This window comes from Dermacentor albipictus, chromosome 8 (genome assembly GCF_038994185.2).
Source record: "Dermacentor albipictus isolate Rhodes 1998 colony chromosome 8, USDA_Dalb.pri_finalv2, whole genome shotgun sequence".
NCBI lineage: Eukaryota > Metazoa > Arthropoda > Arachnida > Ixodida > Ixodidae > Dermacentor > Dermacentor albipictus.
Genome location: NC_091828.1, coordinates 34869388 through 34890698, shown reverse-complemented (window position 1 = coordinate 34890698; position 21311 = coordinate 34869388). Strand labels below are relative to the sequence as shown.

General features: G+C 43.7%; 1 protein-coding gene across 1 annotated transcript in view; it reads left to right on the top strand.

The window, feature by feature from the left end:
* Window positions 1–16007, top strand: part of LOC135901536 (uncharacterized) — a 77628-nt gene extending 61621 nt beyond the window's left edge. Inside the window, exons 2-5 of the mRNA XM_065431372.2 lie at window positions 7596–7737; window positions 9578–9723; window positions 12498–12636; window positions 13768–16007. Of these exons, the coding sequence (XP_065287444.1) occupies window positions 7596–7737; window positions 9578–9723; window positions 12498–12636; window positions 13768–13993 (653 nt within the window). The 3' untranslated portion in view covers window positions 13994–16007. The remainder of the gene's footprint in view (window positions 1–7595; window positions 7738–9577; window positions 9724–12497; window positions 12637–13767) is intronic.
* Window positions 16008–21311: the final 5304 nt, after the last annotated feature.

Below are 21311 nucleotides of genomic sequence, written 5' to 3'. Positions count from 1 at the left end.
AGTGTGTGTTGAATGTTAATTTTTTAAAACCTGCCTTCACAATCTGCCTCCACCTCAACAAATTTTAGCATCCTCAATTCAGTCACTTCTCCATCCTGACTTCTAGGTGACTTTATTAAAATTGTTTAGGTTCCATACAGTATTGCATGGTCATGTATTCTCTTATAAGTTTATTAGACAGTGAAAATCTTCAACTTGACTGGAACCTGTGTAACATAGATATCATAATGCATCTTTTCAGTTTTTCCAAACTATGTCAATTCTGCTGATTCTGTGGGCTGTCCAAATTTTCCATGTTGGTGTTTTCAGTTATCATTGAACCAAGGTATCCGTCTTCTCTATGGTTTACCCTCAAGGCTTCCCTTTCATCTACTCTGAGAAATTGGCATGCGGCTACCAGATGTGGGCAGCTTGCCTCACAACACATGCACATGCTCAGCTACTTTTGCCAACCTTTGTGTTAGATGTCAATCAGCATGAGCGAAGCAGCGAGAATGGGGAATTATGAAATTAAGGCAGAGGTTCGAGCATTAAGGGAAGTCATACTTATGAGGTGAGTACATCTGAAGAAAAGTATTCAGAAATGTTAGGAATTTGCAGTTTCCTGTTTATTGGTCTATTAAACACTCCCTAGCTATTTCAGTTATTTCATCATGTGTTGCAATTTTTAGTTGCAATATGTTCTTCTTAAGTGCTGCCACACTTAGTACTAGAAGTTTGAGAACTTACATTTCTTATTCACTTGGTTCATTCATACCTACAAGCAGCAGTCTTTTCACTTTACATCAGCTATTGAATGTAATGCCAAGATATGTTCTCAGTCTACTTCAGTGGGAGTCACTAACACAGTGAATGATCATGAAGCATGTGTGTTCTTAAAAAGTGCCTTCATGTGATGCAGCTGTAAGTTAAGGTAGGGGATGCTTTGGAAAGCATTTTATGTGGCTAACATGACAATTATTTTATGCCAGAAAGCACACAAATATTTGTGTTTATTTCTGGTGTTCTTCTTCCTTATTTACTTTCTTGATTCAGCACATATATATGAAGCAAGAGATCTTGACTTGTTCTTTCTTTACATTAGCAAATTACATTAATCATATCATAGCACACTTTACATAATTGAGCACATTAAAAGTCACTTGGCGAGCAAAACATGTACCTGTATTTTTGAATATCCCAGCTTAATGTTTTAGTGTGTGCAGTTTGGACGTGATTCTTGAGAAGCACTACATCTGCTTCAAGTATATGAGGTATAATTGCTTTTGCTTAAAAATATTCCTAATCTTCTTTGATAGCTGTCCTTTTTTTACTAGACAATATAAGCATGGTGCTTAATTCCATGATAAATATGCCTGCTGTTACTGTATGCATCACTGTTTGACTATTCGTTACCTACTATTCCTATTAGAAAAATGTATTTGCCAACCTCCAATTATTTGCATTGAAGTAGTGAAGAGTTTGACGGCAGCCTGTCTGGTTTGGTCAAAAGAGGCACAGTAAGTAGTTTAAACTAGATGCTAACCATAAAAATGAAAAATAAGAACTGGTTCAACTGGAGCTTTGTTCACAATCTTTGCAAACAAGGCTTTCAAGTGGGAGCCGAAGCATCTATCTTGTATGCCCGATCTTCATTTGCTTATTATTATTATTATTTGAATTCATCTAGCCCTAAAGAGGTGGCAATTTATTTCGAGTACTACTCTTTGCATTTTGTTTCCATTGCTGAGTTCTTTTTCTTTAAAATAACTTCATGCACCACACAAGTACAACTCAAACATTTTCATTCTTTCAAGGACGTCACACCTAGTGGAAGGTATTCTGCACTAACATAATTATTTTGAGATTTCCAGTAAATACGTAGTCCTCATAAAAAGTATCTAAATAATTTTGGCCTAAGCGGTTATACATTAGCCATGTAGGCTTCATCAGCTTCTGACATCACTTGGTCTTGGCAAACTTGTGAGCTGACAAGTTTGAGCTTGCAGTCACTTCCCTCCATATTTGTTTCGATGAAGGCTTGCCCTTTGGTGCTACTCTGGATCCACCCTCGTTTCCTGTGATTACTACTAAGGGCTTCAAGGCACACACCCTCAGGAATACTGTTCATGCACAAACCTGGTTCTTTCACACTTTTACTAAGACAGACATTGAAAGCAAGGATGGCATAGCAGGCATGTTGGTTACAGAAGTACTTTATTAAATAGCTTTGTAAGTATTCATCTTGTTGACATTTCCATATCCTCTTCTGCTGAATTAGCTGGGGGAGCATGTCTCCTTCTCATGCATACCCCAGCCCAGCAAATCAGAACTTCAGCAGCGGATGAAATGGACATTTCCACTAGGTGGACACGGAATACATCCCCTGTGCTCTGTCCTATCTTTCCACCCTTCTCCATGTATTTTACTCAGTAAACTACTGGCTCAGCATGTTGGCCACCTTAATCAACCTTCCAATATCAGCACTTAAAAGGTATACAATACAAATAAGGCACTGTAAATCCAAGCAGTTAGGCTGGCGATTGCTGCTGTTATGCACCATACAGGCAGACGCAATGGCTTCACTGTAGCTTTCTAAGTTAACTTTACTGAACTTTGAATTTAGAGAAGGCAGAATATAAGCACAGACTAGCATCTTTCTTATGTGCTTCACGCCTCTGATTTTTTGTGTTACTAAAATAAGTATGTTGAACCTAAATGAAGTAAAAGGAAATTGTCACACTAATTTCATTTCACTGTCTTTTTAAAGCTATAGCAAGATCTTTTAATTGCATTACGAGTTGTTACTTCTTTCGATCTTAATGTTCATTTCTCATACTCCAATTGGACTACAACTGTTACCTCACCCACAGCTATCAAGGCCTTATGGCAACTTTGGAAGCTCTCTGAACTGAGTAAATGCTATGCATTGCATTATTTCTTAATACATTTTCATGGCTGCCTTTAACCTCTATAGTTCCTCATTAAAGCCAGCATCTCTCTTGTGACCACATTTAAAGAGCTTGTGGTAATGTATGCCTAACAAGAAAGATGGGTACTTTGTAGTGCTAGTATGCTCTAAGTAAATTGTTTTATGCAAAAATTGCTGACATAATTGTCTGACAAATACTGCATCATGTTTGCTATTTTGCCTTCTGTTTCAATTTCACTGCATCTATACATTTTACCAGTGCATGAGTAGGGTTCAAGGCTGTTCTTTAAAATGCTCATGAGCACTTATCATGATCAGTTCCCCATATAAGTGGTTTTGCTGATGAGAATACAGGAATACGAGCAAAATTGACATGGAACCAACATATAGATAACGTCTGCATGACTGCCTATCAAAAGTTATATTTTCTGAGAAAAAAAAACTGGAACATGCATCACGTAATGTAAAACTTATTGCATACACCGCCTTTCATTAGGATGATACTAGAATATTCAGCCGTTGTTTGGAGTCCCCATCAAGTGACGCTTAAGAGGAAGTTGGAAAGGATACAGAGTCTGGCGGCACATTTTATTTGTTCGACATACCGAAGGAAGGAATCAGTCACGCTTATGTTACAGCGTTGCAACTTCTATCTTCTTGAGGTACGTAGGAAAAAATATAGGCTGAAGGTGCTTTATCAAATAATGCAGGATCAACTTTAGATTGATAAGCTCAAATATCTACATGCTCCAGGCAAAAGATACCCGCAAACTAACCACGACTACGTCATAAAGCCAGACCATACCAACAGTGATACATATCGATACTCATTTTTCCTGGATGCGATAGAAATGTGGAACCAATTGCCAAACGCTACTGTTAGCCTAAAAGATGTCACCGACTTTGAAAATGCTGCTGAGGCATATTTATGGGAGTTTTCGATTTAGTTTTGAAGTGCCAAGTGATATGTGCTACTTGATATTCATTGTACGTATTTTGATATATGTCAGAACTGTGCTGAACAGCATTCAAGCGAACATCTTATTCACTGTGAATTGACAAGTGTTAAGCAACTTTACGTACATTGACAATGCCCATATTTGATTTATGTAATTGTATTGTCCTCTCTGTTACGACCCTCTATGGGGGTTGACAGTGTTAATAAATAAATAAATAGACAACGAGGAATGTGGGTAAGTACACTTTATTTTCAGCACACATGTTTTTTTAATGAACGGCTGTTATACTGCTAAAATCTGCACATTCAATAAAAGTACACTGCTCTGCTTCATCACTCCATGCTAAGTGCAAGTATCCTGTACCAGGAAGACAAACCAAGACGTGGGATGTTCAGTCTGTGAAAATAAAAACGAGTTTGAAACATTAACGTGGAAAAACTAAAGCACACTCAAGAAAATAAACACAGCACAGGAACATATCCAATGAATCAGAATTACCTTTGAGAGCAAACATATAGTTTCTATGGCACAATGAAGAAACCTTAAGTAAAACTCTTGCTTGGGCTAGTTGGTTCATGCTTGAAGTAGGTAAAGGCAAGGCGCAGAAGACCAGGACTTGGGAAGAAGAACACAAACAGCGGCGGTCTTGTCGTTTGTGTTCTTCCTAAGTCCTGGTCTTCTGCGCCTTGCCTTTACCTACTTCAAGAAGAAACCTTATTCCTCCGGCTTTTTTTGAGCGCGAGAAAATATGAAAGTGCATGCGTTCTCCCCATATTGTGTATCTGTCACCTTTTCACAAACAACAATGGTGGAAGAAATCAACAGTTCAGAAAAAAATGGCCGTGTAACATTAACTGGCTTACGAGGTCGACAAACCAACGGTTCAAAGCATCACAGCCACGTCCGAAATAGCGCCGAAGGCCGGCCAGTACACTTAGGCGCCTCGGCGCGCGTAATGTAATAGGAGACGGCAGGTGCACGCGTACACCATTAAGGAACACATATTATATATGTCGGTGAAAGCGGTCACTCGTGAGTTCTGACATGCTTCACCGCGTTACACTAGTCTACTGCGGCGAAGCTGACTTCAGGACGCCGATTTCTTCAACTCATCTAGCGAGGAAGGTCCGTTTATCACGCTTGGCAGCGTTTGACATTTTCTGCAGTAATTTCGTTTGTTCTTTTTAATTTTATTATCACAGTGACCCTGTATCACGCAGTAGCAGAGCTAGTGCAGCGTCGTAGCTGCGTTAGGAAAGGTAAGCGTGTATGCAGCAGGCACGGCCGCGGGGGCATTGGCTCATGTTTGAAAACTTCAAGAGACGCTCTTCCGCGCAGCGATACCATTTGTATTATTAAAAGAATGCAGGTGATGATTAAATGAGCCGCAGCAAAGCTGTAAAAAAGCAGTAGTAATGCTGTTCTAAGATCCTCTCGCTCGAGCGAGATGGTCTTAGAAAAAAAGCGCGATGTAACGCGATCTGATGGAACAACTCGTCATGCCAGTGTTTTCTTACGTCCTCGTTCTTACGCGCACCCTCCCCTGCATCAGACTACTGAATGGTTCAGTGCACGCACTGACGATCCTGATGGAGGCAATACCACTCACATGAGCAGCTCCATATAAGATGCCACGGCCCATTCCACATGCCGGTGGCAATTTGACGCGGCTATGAGGCAAAATATGCGCGCAAGGTACCTTGTGGTAACGCATCAAACAGCTCACAGCCCCAATCCTTTATTACACGCATATAGCGTGGAAAGATGAATTACTCACGCTCTAAGTGGGCACGGAATACGAACCGCTTCGCAGCGCAGCCGGCTCCGTAAGACAGACGCCATAAAAATAAGCGGATGTGACATCATGGGTTATAGCGGACGTGACGTCATGGGTGAACGTAGACATTTGGGGCACCTTTCGTCTGCTGTGCCCCGGGCACAGCAGACACGGCCTACCGGAATGTGGCTGGGAGGGTCTCAAATCGTGTCATGCATTTACCTCAATTTCTCGGTTACTAAAGCTCTGTTCGCGAGTATATTGACGCCTTAGACGTTCTATAGCATTGCTTTACGACTTCAATGTGACTTCATAGTAACCTTTAGTGTCCCTTTAAGTGCGTTTAACTGCTCTTCAGATGCGCATGTATTCTAAACGTTGAATACGATTCGAATATCGTCGTTGCTCGATTGGTACACGATCCTACATTTCATTACTCGAAATTTTGAAATACTCGTTTGCGGTCGAACATCTGTACCAGGAACAATTACTTCGAACAGGAAAAGACAAAAAAGAAAATCCAACTGACACGGAACTACAGGGGCGGTTTCTGCGCTAAGCTTCTGTGTGCATTATGGCTGTGCAGAAGCACCACGACTTAAGTTAAGCCCAGACCACACGTACGCTTGCGGACGCGCGCAAGCTCGCGTTCACGCGCCCACGCATGCGCAGACGGTGCGGCATGGCTCGTACGCGTCGAAACGCGGCGTGATTTCGGGGAACAGTTCCGCTCTGTTATCGAGCGCTTCGGTTGACTCGCGTCGGCGCGCCTAGCTACGCAGCTACGGCGCGAAACGTTCAACTCTCGGTGACGCAGATTTATATCATGCAAGAAAGTGGTTCTTCTTTTCTTTTTACACTGCTCTAACAGCTATAAAGATATTACAATTACGTTTATATAAATTGAAGTATTTTGAAACACTGTCGATAACAAACTACGAAGCGGTGCCTACCAAGGTGTCTGTGAGTGAGCCCAGTGAACGCGTGCTGTCGCGCGTCTTTGTGGATGCAAACCGCCATTACTCGCGAGGCGCGGCAGGCGCTAGGCGCGGACGCGAGCTTACGCGCGTCCGCAAGCGTACGTGTGGTCTCGGCTTTATGATCTATACTGTAAAGCAGGTTATTATTGCACGATATATGGCAGTCTTCTAAACAGGAATGATTTCTCACTAGGTCGCCTGCAGATCTGTTAGCTCAATTACTGTGAAATAGTGCCTTGTTTCCGGTGGACCTCGATATGCATTTTGTGTGTATTTATGTATTTTTTTTTACTAGATCAGTTAAGAGATCATAATTGGGTTTAGTTTGTCTGCGTGTCCTCACTTTCGATTACGCTGACGTCGCTATAGTCAAGTCGCCGTCCTTACTGTGTCATTGGGCCACACCTTTGTTTCTATCGCCCCCATCCTATTGTAGTCCCTCGGCTTAACAAGAGTTCTTCTTCGTCGTGAGGTTGTACTCGCGGAAGCCCGCGCATCCAGCAATGAAAGACAAAATGTTAAGCGTTAGGTCAAGTAAAGGGGAGACTGCGGAACGGGCAATAATACGAACGCGGGAAGTATTATTCTACATTTGAGAATAGGACGAAAGAGTGGAGCTAGGCAAACCATGTAACGCGTAGGGCGGACATCTGGTGGTCTGTTAGTGTTAGAGAATGGGTGCCACGAAAAATGAAGCGCACTCGAGGACGACGGGGAATTCAGTGGTGTCGTGAACTTAGGAAACATGCGGCCATAAAACGGGGGTCAGCTGGCGCAAGATAGCGCTAAACGGAAATCGCCGGGAGAGGAATTCGTCCTGCAGCGGACATTCATTAAACTCATGACGGTACTCACTAGAATTTTCTTTTCAGCCTGTCGCTTTGAAGTCGTGTTCTTAACGACTTGCCCCAGTTCCCGCATGCGTGCGTATACTCCCGTTCTTAAACTGGTTGTTCTTCCCCGCGCAGCCCTGTGCCAGCAGCAGGAGTGCGACCCTGTGCCGGTGCTGCGTTGCTACGGCGGCCTGCTAAGCACCATCGAGACAGACATGGACAGGCTGGCTGCCAAGTACGGTCCCGAGCTGGACTCCGCGCTTAGGACGTTCGTCGGGTGAGTGAAGGACGGCGGCACGTGCAACGCTTGTCAATACTCACAAGAGCATGCGTCGCCCTTCTCGTATGCACACATATGGAGAGGTACCTTTATTAACGAAGGAAAAGCTCAGAGGCGGGTTTGGAATGGACTTCTTACCTTCTAGTCAGCATTGGGAAAGGGGAAACGGCAGTACGGCGAGGACGAAAAGAGTGCTCAAAGTGACCAGAAAAGTGCAAACAATCTTCAAGGTTTCGAAATCTAGACCACTCTCGTGCAGGGATTTGACTGTAGCCTTTAGAACATCACGTCGACGAAAAGCGTCCGGCCAAGGTCCCAAGAGAACAAAAGAACCTTTTCAATCAAAGGTTGGTTGTTAAAGGCGACGACTGACACTGTCAGTCCAAGGACCCACCAGTTTGTACGTGCAACCATGTTACTCATGTTTTCATAGCCTTATACGGTGTCATGATTTACAAGAACGGTTTAGTAAACCAGTACACACATAGGTACCATGTACGGTTAGGGCCTCGAACAAAACGTAAATATATTTCGTGTTTGTGCTTCGCGTCTTCATCCTATAGTCACGTTGGGCTGAATCTTTCCACAGCGCCAGACCACACTGCCTAACGAGCTCTCGTAGCAAAATTGTAGGGAAGCGATAAATATTCAGCATAACACAAGGCTAGATGTGTCCGAGATGTGCAAATGCTCAAGTGCGCTTTCACCGTGATGTCATGGAAATGAGTGGCCATATTTGCGTGCTGAATCCATACCAATTCTCACTGAGCTGGTCAGAGGTGCATTTGTAGCCATTGCATTGTTAGGTTGTCAGCGATTGTAATAATAATAATAATAATAATAATAATAATAATAATAATAATAATAATAATAATAATAATGTAGGTGATGATGATGATGATGGTGATGATGATGATGATAGTGATGTGCATTCACTTTATCGAGAGTGTATTCATTTTAATGGGACCTCCTCACTCTCAAATATGTTTGTCCCACAACATATTGTTGTGGGAGATTATTGTCACACAACAATAATGGTCATCTGCCCTGCTTGCTTTCCCTTCTTGAAAAATCTGCGCTCGCTACTTTCCTGTCGAGAATGCTATGTCACGATGATAAGGCGCGTGCGTTCGTGACATGGAAGTGCCAGACTCCCAGCGTCAAACAAAGAAAACGCAAGCAAAGCAGATGACTATTATTCTTGTGGGACAAGATATGTCCCAAAGGGTGCACGCTTGTTTAGGAGTGCATTTCCTTTGCTGCTGGTAGGCGTTCAGGCTGCACTCCTTTCCCATCACCATTTTAACCAGACACTAAATAGAAAAATACGTTTGCCTCTCTTAGTGAACTACGCTTTTAGAATACTTAAAGAACACTCTTTCTGTGAGAACAGGCATGACAAACCATCAGTGACGCGAAAACTACGAACATGGTTACGACTCCATTTTACAGTTCCTGCACGGCGCAGATAGCCGTAACGTACTCGGGCCTAGTTAATCGTTTATAGACAAGAATGGACTACATTACTTCCTTAAGGAGCCAACGACTGAACTGAGCAAGTTCTCATAAATTTTGAGGCACTGCGGCAGCCGAAACACGACATAATACTTTGAAATTCATGACGTTGCAGGGAGGTAAAGGCGACAGATTGACGGCCCGAAATTCAAAAGAATGAAAGTTTGGACTTTACTTTCTCTTCTTTAATCCGTTTCTTACGAGGAATAAACAGTAATGTAGTTTTGAAAGAATACTTTATAAGTGCAAGCTGATCAAGTGTTTGTGTCCCTTTAACAAAGTCTTTGGCGCATGCTGACATTAACTCTGCACTGGCACACAGGAAATACCCGGCTTCGTCTTCACCATGCAAGATACGGCCCGGAGAGCAGGGTCGCTGTACGGCCTCCGAGCGCGAGCAGCTGGAACGCATCGAGGGCGTCTACGAGGTCTTCCAGAGGACAGTCAGCGACAGCGACGCGCTCAAAGGTCGGTCTGCCCACATAAGCATGCCCGCTGTCTTGGCAACGTTTGATGCGTCCTGCCACAGAGGTTCCAGAGTTAACTAGGGTGCAACCGGAGAAATTAGAAGCATGTTCCACTTTGTGCCATTGCACTTATCTAAATATAAAACTTGCCTTTAACAAAATCACATTTTTGTGTGTGCGAACGTAATCACATACTTGCGGAAACAAAAGGGAGAACTGTACATAAAATTGTCCCTAGCGTCTTGAACATACATGCGTACATTATCGAAATCCTTTACAGAAACGAAAGTTGTTTTTCCCTGGCCTGTGACGGACTTACGGTGACAATAGGTGGTCATCGAGCATCCGTAGTTTGTAGCGGAGCAGACAAATTTTGCTCGGCGTAAAGCGGACAGTCGAATATGTTTAATTCTCCGTGCAACAATCGGCACCCAAGGCATATTTAAGTTAAAGACGGATATTTGCACATAAATTTGCAAATACTCATTAGCCTAGGCGTGCCAAATTAAGGGTTTGTCCTTTAACTATAGCTATAGCGAAACGTTCTGTCCCGAGTCGTGATTTGCAAGGACGACCGTATCACATACACTGCAATGAACGAGAAAGAAATTGTGTCACAAGCGCACATTCACACTCCAGACAATTACATCCGCGAAAAGAACTTTGCGCGCGAGTGCTTCTTTCGACGAATTTTATAGGATGTGCCGAAATAACTTGTGCTTGGACAGGGTGACAAAGTATTAAAGGCACTGACAACCGCTTTTCATGGTACCCATTATTTCAATTGCACTAGAAAGCTTACCGATCAGAGTGTCTAATTATGAAGTGGTAACGCGGAAAACGCCGTGGAACATTTTTTATCCGGGTTTTTCGATCCGCAGTGAAGACGTAATCGTTCACTGGATACATGAAGAAAACAGTGATAGGTGAGCACGATAGCGATTATACGTCGGTATTAGCTGGAGGCAGACGACAAGTGCGGCCCTAGCTGTGAGAAAGTCTTATTTTGTTTATCAAGTCAATGTTCCTGCGATTCGTGTTTTCCGAAGTGTAATTAGTTGTACAATGATAGTTGCGCTTCTTTTTCTGGTTTCTTGTCCAACTGGTATGATCGCTAACAAGTCAAGAGCGTTTCTTTTGTTTTTTACCCAAGCCAAGTTCTTGAAAGCGAAATGATGCTTTTACACGTGATACGCAGTTCAGCGTGTTGTGGTAGCCAAGCGCGTAATAATATTGTAGTGTTGGCAACGATTTACGGCACAGCTATTCAATGGCATTTTGTATCTCACAGGGAGATCGCACAGCTCTGCTTATGCTGTCGCAAACTTGAGTGCATACCACAGCACGTGCTCCGCCATGCATCGTGGGGCGGGTGTGCCGCTCCTTAGCGTGGACTCTCTTTACTTCGTAACACGCACATAATAAAGCTCAAGCGTCTGCAATACTAACTGCAGTTTTAAGCACTCAGCATGCTGTACTTCATAACAGCGGACATACTACGTAGAGTAATTTCATATCCTGCATGCGGACCAAGATTTCACCGCCAGGCCGCGCCACTTGTAATTTCTAGTTAAATCATGAACAGCGTGCTGCATTCTATCACTATAAATAATCGATACTTCATTTCCCTCAAGCTCTCGCAACACACTCTGGCCACTTCTCAGTCCCTTTAAGCGCAGCTAAGTCGACGCAATAGTTCGGCTGCTGTATTCCTTGCTAGCCTCAAAGCTGTGTACATCATAAACCGTTTTGGCTGCATAATACTCGAAGATATTCGACGTTAGTGTCACTCCTTGGCAGTTATTTACTCAACAAATATAATTAATCAAGTAAATCAGTTGGGCTGAATTTCCTGTTATCATGGCTTTCTCTCGCATTTGGTGAGCATATGTTTCATTGGCTATCTACTATTGATATGACCGGTTTCTTCATTGCACAGAGCTGTAAAGTAGAGGATGCCCTTAAGTTTATCTAACAAAAACTTGAAAATTAATGCAACTGAATCTGAAAAAGTGAAACTACTTCAAATGGTGTTGGATTTCAATCCTTCTCTTGGACATTTCTTTCTATTTCTTTTCTTCTTTTTTTACAGTATACACGAATCTCGCCCATGTCTAAATATTAGCGCGCTATCTCGTGACACTATGAGTTAGCCTAGCTCTCAACATACCGTCGTCATCAATGCCTTTCAGTTGCCCTTGAGACGCCCGATAATTCGTATTATTATCCAGCGCACAGACGTCAAAGCAAAGGAGGCGACTCTTTGCCTTGTCTGTTCTGTCGCCACGTCTTTGCGCTGGTATATCGTACCGTGTCAAGCCAACTGGTCTATCCTGTCTTGAAAGGTGCGGATTGACTCGATTAGATGTATATGACAATATAGACACTGTTGTTTGAATTCGGTACTTCTCTAGAATAGCAGCTTGGGCTTCTTGGTCTTCCATCGTGGTGTTAACAGAGCAAAACGTAGGCGGGAGACGAGACGAGAAGACGACACGACAAGCGCTTCTGTTGTGGTCTTATCGTCTCATGTGCCCGTCTACGTTTTGCGTTGTTAACTCCAGGATGCTTAAATTCCCCACTGTTATCCTTACATAGTTTCCAACTGCGAGTGCAGGCTGTAGCATATCAAATATAGAACTACATTCACTCTGCCTGCCGACTCTAGAAACCTCGCTAGATACAGCGAATGTACGGGTATATGATATAGAGACTACTTCGTCCAAAGGCACATTAACGTCAATTTGCGTATCCGTTGTCCCTTGGCACACGCAGACATGGTGGAGGCATACAAGTGCTGGGACCGGCGCAAGTACCGCGACTGCTTCGCCAACCTGCTCCAGGACACGCTCATCCGCGAGTACCGGGACTCGTCGTCGTACCAGTACACGCCGGAGAAGACCAGAATCTGCAGGTGCGCGCGGCAATCCTTGTTCCACGCACAAGCAGGGAACAAGGACGCTGTAGGCATAAGAGTGCAGTGTTTTATCTTCAACTTGTACCTACACATTTATCGCTGTTTCGTATAGAAATTTAGAATAGCATCGAACAGATATCTCGAGAATATCGCAGAGGGGCTCACGCATCCCTAGTAGCGTTGGCCCAGCAGTCAGGAGCTTGACCTGCAGCGGAAAGGGGCCCCAGGCCGAGATTAAGGCGACGTAACAAAAAGCCGGCAGATCCCACACCCTGTAGGAATCTAGGCTATGCGAAGCAGTGCACGGGGAGCCCACGAAGTTAATGCAACTACCATGAGAGAACCAAAACGTAGGCGGCTGTTTCATGACCTATCATTGATGTTCGTCATACACTGTTGTGGTACTATACCAATTTTGGTACATACCAAGACGCAGACGGCTGTTTCATTACCTACATGATACACATGTGATGACCTATTATTTCTGTTCGTCACACTCTCTTGTCATACTATGCCAATTTTGGTACATACCAAATTAACGAAACGACCATGAGAGCACCAAGAGGTAGGCGGCTGTTTTATGACGTACATGACACACTTCATGATATTCATGTCATGACCGATCATTTATGTTCATCATACGCTCTTGTCATACTATGCCAACTTTGGTACATGCCAAGTTAACGAAACAACCATGAGAGCACCAAGACATAGGCGGCTATATAGAAAGCTAGATACTGTCAAAGTGGCAAATGTTCGCCAAGAAAAGCTTCGCATTTAAAACTGAAAGTTTCATTACATCGCTAAGTGAGAGCGGTCAGCTCGTCAACCTCCTCGACGAAGAGCGAGCGGAGGCGCCACACTCGACCGGTTAATTATGCTCAAGACTACCGGCTTTTGACGGGCCAAAACGTCGCTATGTTCTGCTGTCACCTGACCACTCTCTGCGTCGTGATAAAGCCACCTTGTAAAAAAACAAAACTGAAACTAGTTCTTAGAAGCCTGCTGATATTGTTTTTTTTTTCTTTCGAGGTCTGGGGTTTTCATTTAACGAAACGAAAAATGAAACGCAGGAAACGTCTCGCAAGTATACTGCCTTAAACTATCCCACTTCCGGCCCTTCCGCAGGCAATGGTCCGGCCTAGCCGACAGGTGCTTCGACGACACGACCGATAACCTGTGCTCCGACAGTGCGAAGGCGGGACGTCAGCGGTTCCGCGACGTGATTTCAGCCTATGTGGGCAGCTTTGGATGCCGGGACAGCGCCGCCACGGCAGGCCGGCCGCTCCTGCTGACCTGCACCGCCATCGGCTTTGCCATCTGGCTGACGATGCGCCTCGGCGCCTTCTACTAATCGGCTGCTGTAGTGTCGTGCAACGACAAATCTGCAAGCGGCGTCCGGCCAACGTTATCTAATCATCGTCGTCATGATTAGATTATCGAGGTCTCCTGCAGGAAAGAAGGCCTCCTCCAGAAATCTTCCAGTCCCGACCAATACCTCTATCATCCACATGGGTTGACATATGTCTAATCCTAGCTACATTTAAAAATAAGGATATGGTTACTTAGAGATTTCATAGACCACCACGCATAAAGCGCTTCCTATACAAGAAAGAAAACGTGTTTTTCTCGGACGCATGTCCCCATATGGGAGCGCGCTGGGGCAGTTGTATCCCGCTGATGATGCGATCACTAATTTACTCTTTCACCTTTTTAACGTATTTACAGAGCTTATACGAATAATTTTGCGAATGGTATGCACGGTGTATGTAATGGCATGCATGTTCTCTGTTTGTGGCCACACTGAAAAAAAAAGTTTGCCAGCTTTGAAGCTTAGTTCGTTTCCGATTCCAAGCATAAAGATCACAAATATTTAGGAGCATTTCCTTTAACGCACTGCTTCGCTGCTTTCATGTCAAGAACGCTATGTAACGCTGATGCGTTCATGTCGTTCGTCACCTGAAAGTACCAGGCACGCAGCCTTATATAAGGTGACGCAGTATAGACCATGATTATTGTTCGAGGACAACGTAAAAGCCCTAAAAGGTGCTAATTCGTTTTATAGTGCATGGTATGTTTGTCCTAGACACAACTTGTATCCTGAACCGCAGCAATGGTCCATAACTGTCTCAACTCACTGGAGAAAGCGGAAATTTGCACCGGTAAGTGAAAGCGGAACTAGAACTTGACAGATGTTCTTGCAAACCAAGTGTCTCATTAGAGCCACCTTGACCAGTGACGAAGAGTTCTTGACAGGCCCGTAACGGTAACAAAACGTCGTCAATTAACCACTGTCATGGTCACAAAGCAGACAAACCTGGCCAAACTAGAGCTGATCCGAACAATTTGCAATGAAACTAGTAGTTTTCCTAAATGTTCTGTGTTTACATTGGTTCTGCCCTCTTGGAGGTTCACGCTTCGCGTCCGTGAGCTCGAAACGTTATCATCGTGTTAAGCAGACACTAAAGGTAAATATTAGGTCAATTTGGACCGTTCAAATGTCATTCCAGAAACCTCGCAGAGTGTCGTGGCAAGAAAATCCCGTCTGAAGTTTTCGCATATCTTAAGCTCAATACAAATCGCCCTCGCCCGAGCAGGTAGTCGTGACGTTGTATAAGCCATCACCACCCTTTACTACCGTCGGCTCGTAAAACGGCGCCCGACCGCTAGCGCTGCAGTTTCTTGCGCAAAACGCAAATGCGCTGTTAAAAACCCAGCCTAGACAGAGCGAAAAGGGAAGGGAAAGCGCGCGCCAAATTATAAGCACGATCTTCGACGCCCGTCGCGATGGCCTCGTTCGCTACTACTAGCAGTTTGTCAGAGTTACATGATCCAGTAAAACCAGCGCAGCGAAAACGAAACTGATCACAAGCGAAAGCGTGAGCCGCGCAGAGCTGAGTGAAAACGAAACCTTTCGACCACCCGCGTTGTTGTTACGGTGCCTATTGAAGCCATATCGTTGTAAATGGTAACGTCAAATAGTTCTATTCTCGAAGAATTGAATAGAAGTGAACAAGTAGCATGTTCTTCCGTAATACAGTGCAATGCAATTATCTTTTTTTATTATACGTGGTTCAGTACCAGGGACAGAAATATTATGAGAAGTCGCTACGTCACCGGGATAGTACTTGAATGTTCCGGGAGCTCCAAATCGTGTCCTGCATTTACCTCAATTTCTCGATTATACTGCTCTGTTATTCCTCGATAACATTGACGCCTTAGAGGGTCTCGAGCATTGTGTCACTATAGCTTGACTTAATATTTGCGTTTAGTGTCCTTTAGGTGCATTTGCAATCGTTCACTGGCGCCGGCGTACATTTTCCAGAGTGAGCGAGTGGATTGCAAGGCTCTGCATTGTTCTTACCAATAACGAAGTAACTGGCCACTGTGAAAGCGTCCTCGTAGGCACGAATTCAGAGATTTATGGCGAGTGTACAAAGCTGGTTCTTGAAACCACTGTTCTTGTAGATAAGCAACGCATGCCCTTGTAGATAAGCAACGCATGCCTGGTAATTCACCAACCTATCAACCACGGCGAACACCTGAAGTTGTTTAATTCATGCAGTTGTATAAGGTCTTTCCTCAGGTCATCATCGCTTAGTCTTTTGTACTATACATATTTTTTTCTCATTTTACAAACTTGTCTTGGAAGGCTCATGACCCGAATGACGCCGCAGACGTTTGCGAGCCTGGACATTTGTTTGCAGTCCAGAACGTTCTGCTGTAAAAGAAACAGACAATAAAAAGATATTCACTCCCACCTGCGTTATCAGCCTTGCTTTTCTACAAATGTACTTTAGCATTCTTGTTGCGTCACCTTGAAGAGAACAATGCCTTTTTATTTAATTTTGTCACCATGAAAGCATTGCAGAATGCATTTGTAATTCAAATGTGTACAATGTTATGGCACTGTGCCGCAGATCCAGGATTTTACGAGGCTATAAAAACAGGACATGCATAAGATCTTTGGCTTTGGCTTGTTCGCATCGTCCGGTGGGCGAATTCATAGGAGTAGCTAAAAATGTGGACTGCCCTTCCCGCAACTTCCATGCCGATCTAACAGAAAAGAAAGTAATTTGTAGAAGTGCGGGAATATTTGAAAATTTGAATACGAACCGAAGAGTATTTGCTATCCAAGTCGCATTCGCTTTGAGAATTCAACTTATGGGGAAGCTTGATGCAAGTGACGACTGTTCCGAATGATTCTGCTTCCAAAGAACTGCGGTTGCTACTCAGAGGCAACAGTTACACCTAGTGAACGTACACATGGATAACATCAGCTAAATATTTCATTCTGTCAATAAGAATGGCTTGTTTTTAGTGAATACACAATTTCTTACATTGATTTGGGCAAACAAATCCATTCTTGGCCCAATGCCATCATATTTGCATCCCTGTAAATTGATGCACTGTGTTTTATTATTACAGGTGGCTCTAACGAACGCAACATATGCATCTGATCACGCGTTGTTCCCTTGTTTCCTGCCGGTAGAATATGGTACACTAGATAGAGCGCAGTTTTCACTGTTTCTCACAAGTTCCTTGCTAAATATGGGAGCACAGGCGTAAACGACTATCAGCAAACAACTTTTTTATAGAGTCCACGAAAGCTTCAGACTTTATTTTGTTTAGGAATTTAAAAAATATTCGCTATTTAATTTGGTATTTTCGAATATTCCTACAATTGGATTCGGAAACTTCGCACTTCAACTAGAGCTACTAATTTATCATTGAGCTTCGATATATTTTCGAATGTTCAGCTAAGCAGATTTTGTGCTTACCGTGAACACTAGAAGCCGGATTGTTGGGCATCAAAGATGTACGTTCAGGCGCCAAAAATAGGCAGGCAAGACAGCGTTTCAGGCGTCCAACTTCGTAAATGTATGCACTATAAATTCTAGCAAAAATGCAAATAGTTTCAAACGAAGAAGTACGCGACCTTTATCTACAACAAGAACAGTGAAAACTTGTTGATTTGTGATGATACAAAGGCGCCACTGTTGAATATGGCCATTCAGTTGTTTCATAACACTGCTGAACTGGCAGCGGCCAATTGGCCTGTTTCAACCAGCGCACTGTCCTGGCCACTCATGTTCACTGACCACTGTCTCTTGCTCGTTACGTCGTATTAGTGAAACAAGCGTGAAAATGAATGCCTGAAAAGTTTAGAAATACTGTTTCAAACAAGCGCTATTTATGTCTACTTTATGCAAATGAATCCCGGCACAACCGAATAAGACACAATAAGCGGTTTGCTAAAAAATTAACATGTTACACGAGGACTGTAAGGTACAACTCTTGTCAATTTTCTCACCCAGAAAAATTATATCCGGATTATATAAGACGGTCCAAAACCTTCGAATACGCTCTTACGCACTTCAAGAGCATTTTTCAAAAGGTATTGCGCAGCCGAGAAGATTTTTGATGAAAGAGGCTGAAAGAGAACCTCCTGGACAGTATGGGAAACTCTCACAGCAGACCAGCGCTGTCCTTTAGCTGTATCATACTATTTCAGTGAACAAAGACTACTTGCAAATTGTTAACACTGCTACACGAAAAAATTAATAATTAAAATTAAATTAAAAAGAGAAAACGCTGCGTTCACGTGTTTCTTTTGTTGCGTATTTGCACTAACGAGTAGAGAGAATTAGAGGCGCTTAATTATGTTTCACATGTGAATTACACGCATATCACATATATTCATTGTCAGTGCTAGGTAAATGCCTCTAATAAACTGCATATCGTTCACCTGAAAACGCAACATGCAGCAAAGAGAAGAAAAACCTGATGCGTTTTTTTAATATAAAGAAATAAAAACGTCCGCACCCGACCGATGGCCAACGGCAAACCGGTGCTGACGAAATGTTGGGTTGAAGTCTGCCCGCATGCAGTGTGCACTCGGCCACGTCGGCTACAGTGGTCGGGCCCAACCTTTCGTCAAACCAAAGCTAAGCGCAACAGGGAAAGAGAAACCCGCGAGCGGTGTCTGCTCTTCCATGAACTCATGAGAGTGGCTTGTTGGGCTAGTTGGTACATGGTTATGCTAGGAGAATGCCAGCAAACTTGAGAGTAGGAAAAATCAAGAGGCAGACAAAGACAAAGAGACAGGAAGGTGGCTGGACTAACAACTGAACTTTATTCATGAAAACGACGTCCCCCAAGTCCGTACTAAACATGCGCAGGCACACCCAAACAAAAACAAAAACACAAATACACGGTCACTGTGAGTGACGTGATGGTGTACTAGGCCCAGTTGGTGTGGGCTGCTACAGATGGCGCAACGTGACCTGCGCAACAAGTAGCCGCAGCGACATCGTCACCTACCTTGTCCTGCTTCCGTTTCCGGGAGCCTCGCTTGTGTTTTGCTGTTTGCCCGCGATGGGCGAGTCAGTCAAGCCATTGCCGCTGGAGTGATCCGTCGGTGTGTTAAATGTAACCTTGACCCGCATTAAACCGTTACCCTACTATGCGAGTCTTCTTGCGTTCAGCCCAAGCCTCACATCACCACCTTATCTATACACGTCGACATCTATCAAGAAATAAAAGCTCTTTCTTGGTTAGGAAGACAGATGGCGCGCTTACACACTTCTCGGGGCCAAGTTTAAAGATGCGATAGGCTTCAATCAGTTCTCTTTCCTGCTGAGTCTTATGATGACGCTTCAATCTTGGCGAAGGCTAAGACTCAGCAGGAAAGAGAACTGATTGAAGCCTATCGCATCTATAAACTTGGCCCCGAGAAGTGTGTAAGCGCGCCATCTGTCTTCCTAACCAAGAAAGAGCTTTTATTTCTTGATAGCTGTCGACGTGTATAGATAAGGTGGTGACCGTGTATTTGTGTTTTTGTTTGGGTGTGCCTGCGCATGTTCAGTACGGACTTGGGGGACGTCGTTTTCATGAATAAAGTTCAGTTGTTAGTCCAGCCACCTTCCTGTCTCTTTGTCTTTGTCTGCCTCTTGATTTTTCCTACTCTCAAGTTTGCTGGCATTCTCCTAGCATTTCCATGAACTACCGATACTCATCGCAGGCGCCGCCGTTCTGAGGGTGCCGGCGCAAATGGAACAGCGGCGCTTCCATCAACTATCGACACCCCCCATGAGTGTTGCGTGCACTGTAAAACTCTCAGCAATGTTGAAAAACCCTTCCGAAAAGCGAACAAACACACGGGATAGCGAAAAGCTACGGGTAGGGCCATAGAGCGAATATAAAATTGTAACTACATGTAGCTCCCGTTGGTCTCGCTTGTTTTTCAGTGCCATGTTTTGGTCTTGATTGTAAGTTGACCCCACCACTTCGGATTTTCAAATGTAAAAAAAGTGGTCGACTTAGAATCAAGTAAATACGGAAGTTCACTATTATCCTATTTTCCTATGGCATTCACTTGCCAAGGTAAACCATGAGCGTGGTGGCATGCTCATGGTTTATGTATGTATGTACTTAAGTATGTATGTATGTGTGTATGTATGTATGTATGTATGTATGTATGTATGTATGTATGTATGTATGATGCCGATGAGATGACTATTGCTAATGACGAGAATGGTATAACAACAGTGTGATGACAACGTGAAGACAATCGGATGGTGACAAGTGTGTGATGATGGTATGACACCGGATGACGACGCTGGCATGAAAACAAATGGATGATAATTACTGTCTGACGAATGACAGCCGCATAATAATGACAGTGTGATGAGAAAACGATGCTGATAGACAAAGGTAGTAGACGGCATGGAATGACGCCACTCAAGTCGTGACAATGGTAAAATGACAGTGTGATGATGACGGCATGGCAATGGTATGACGACTGTGTAACGATGACGGTGTGATGATAGTCTGTTGATGAAGCTGGAGCGATGACGATGGAACAATTGTGATGTGTGATGGTATACAACGAATGAATGACGACTATCATGAAGTCTGTATGACAAAGATGGCAGGAGGATGACGACGGATGAGAGCTACATGATGAAGCTGTAGTGATAGCGATGGAATGACCACGATGGTATCACGACGGCAGTGACAATGAACCCATGACGACAATGTGGCGACAATGTCATGACGACAGCACGACGGGAGTCTGATCACAGAGCTGAAATTACAATCCAATTATTACAACGGCGTCACGGCTACGAGCACATACCTTGTGGCCTAAGCTATTAAACAACTTGGGCCACTGTGTTGGCATAGAAGGCGTGATAATGACAGCATGGCAGTAGTCAAATCATGAAGCTAGAATGACGACGATGAAATGACCATGATGCCATCTCGAGCAAAAACACATACCTAATGGCTATGCTGGTAGACAACTTGAGTCACTCGGTTGGCAGAAGCGGCTAGATAGATAAGCCTAAACACCTACAGTAGGCAAAGAATGCCAACTGCATTAAAAATCTTGATGTATAATATCTAAAAAATATAGTGTGTCACAGCGAAGATTAACCATGCTGTTAAAAAAATGCGATATACGGTTATGGGACGAACTCTGCTCGGTTACGAGTTCTCTTGCACCATCACGATAATTTTTGTGCGAACGATGTTGCTTAAACAGGTTTTTAATTCTGGAATTCGGATGGAACTTCCAATAGGAAAACTTATTGCATCTGAAAAAGAAGCCCATTTTGTTGTTTTTGGTAGCTATGGCCTTACTAATTATTTTTTCCGCTCTTTACCAG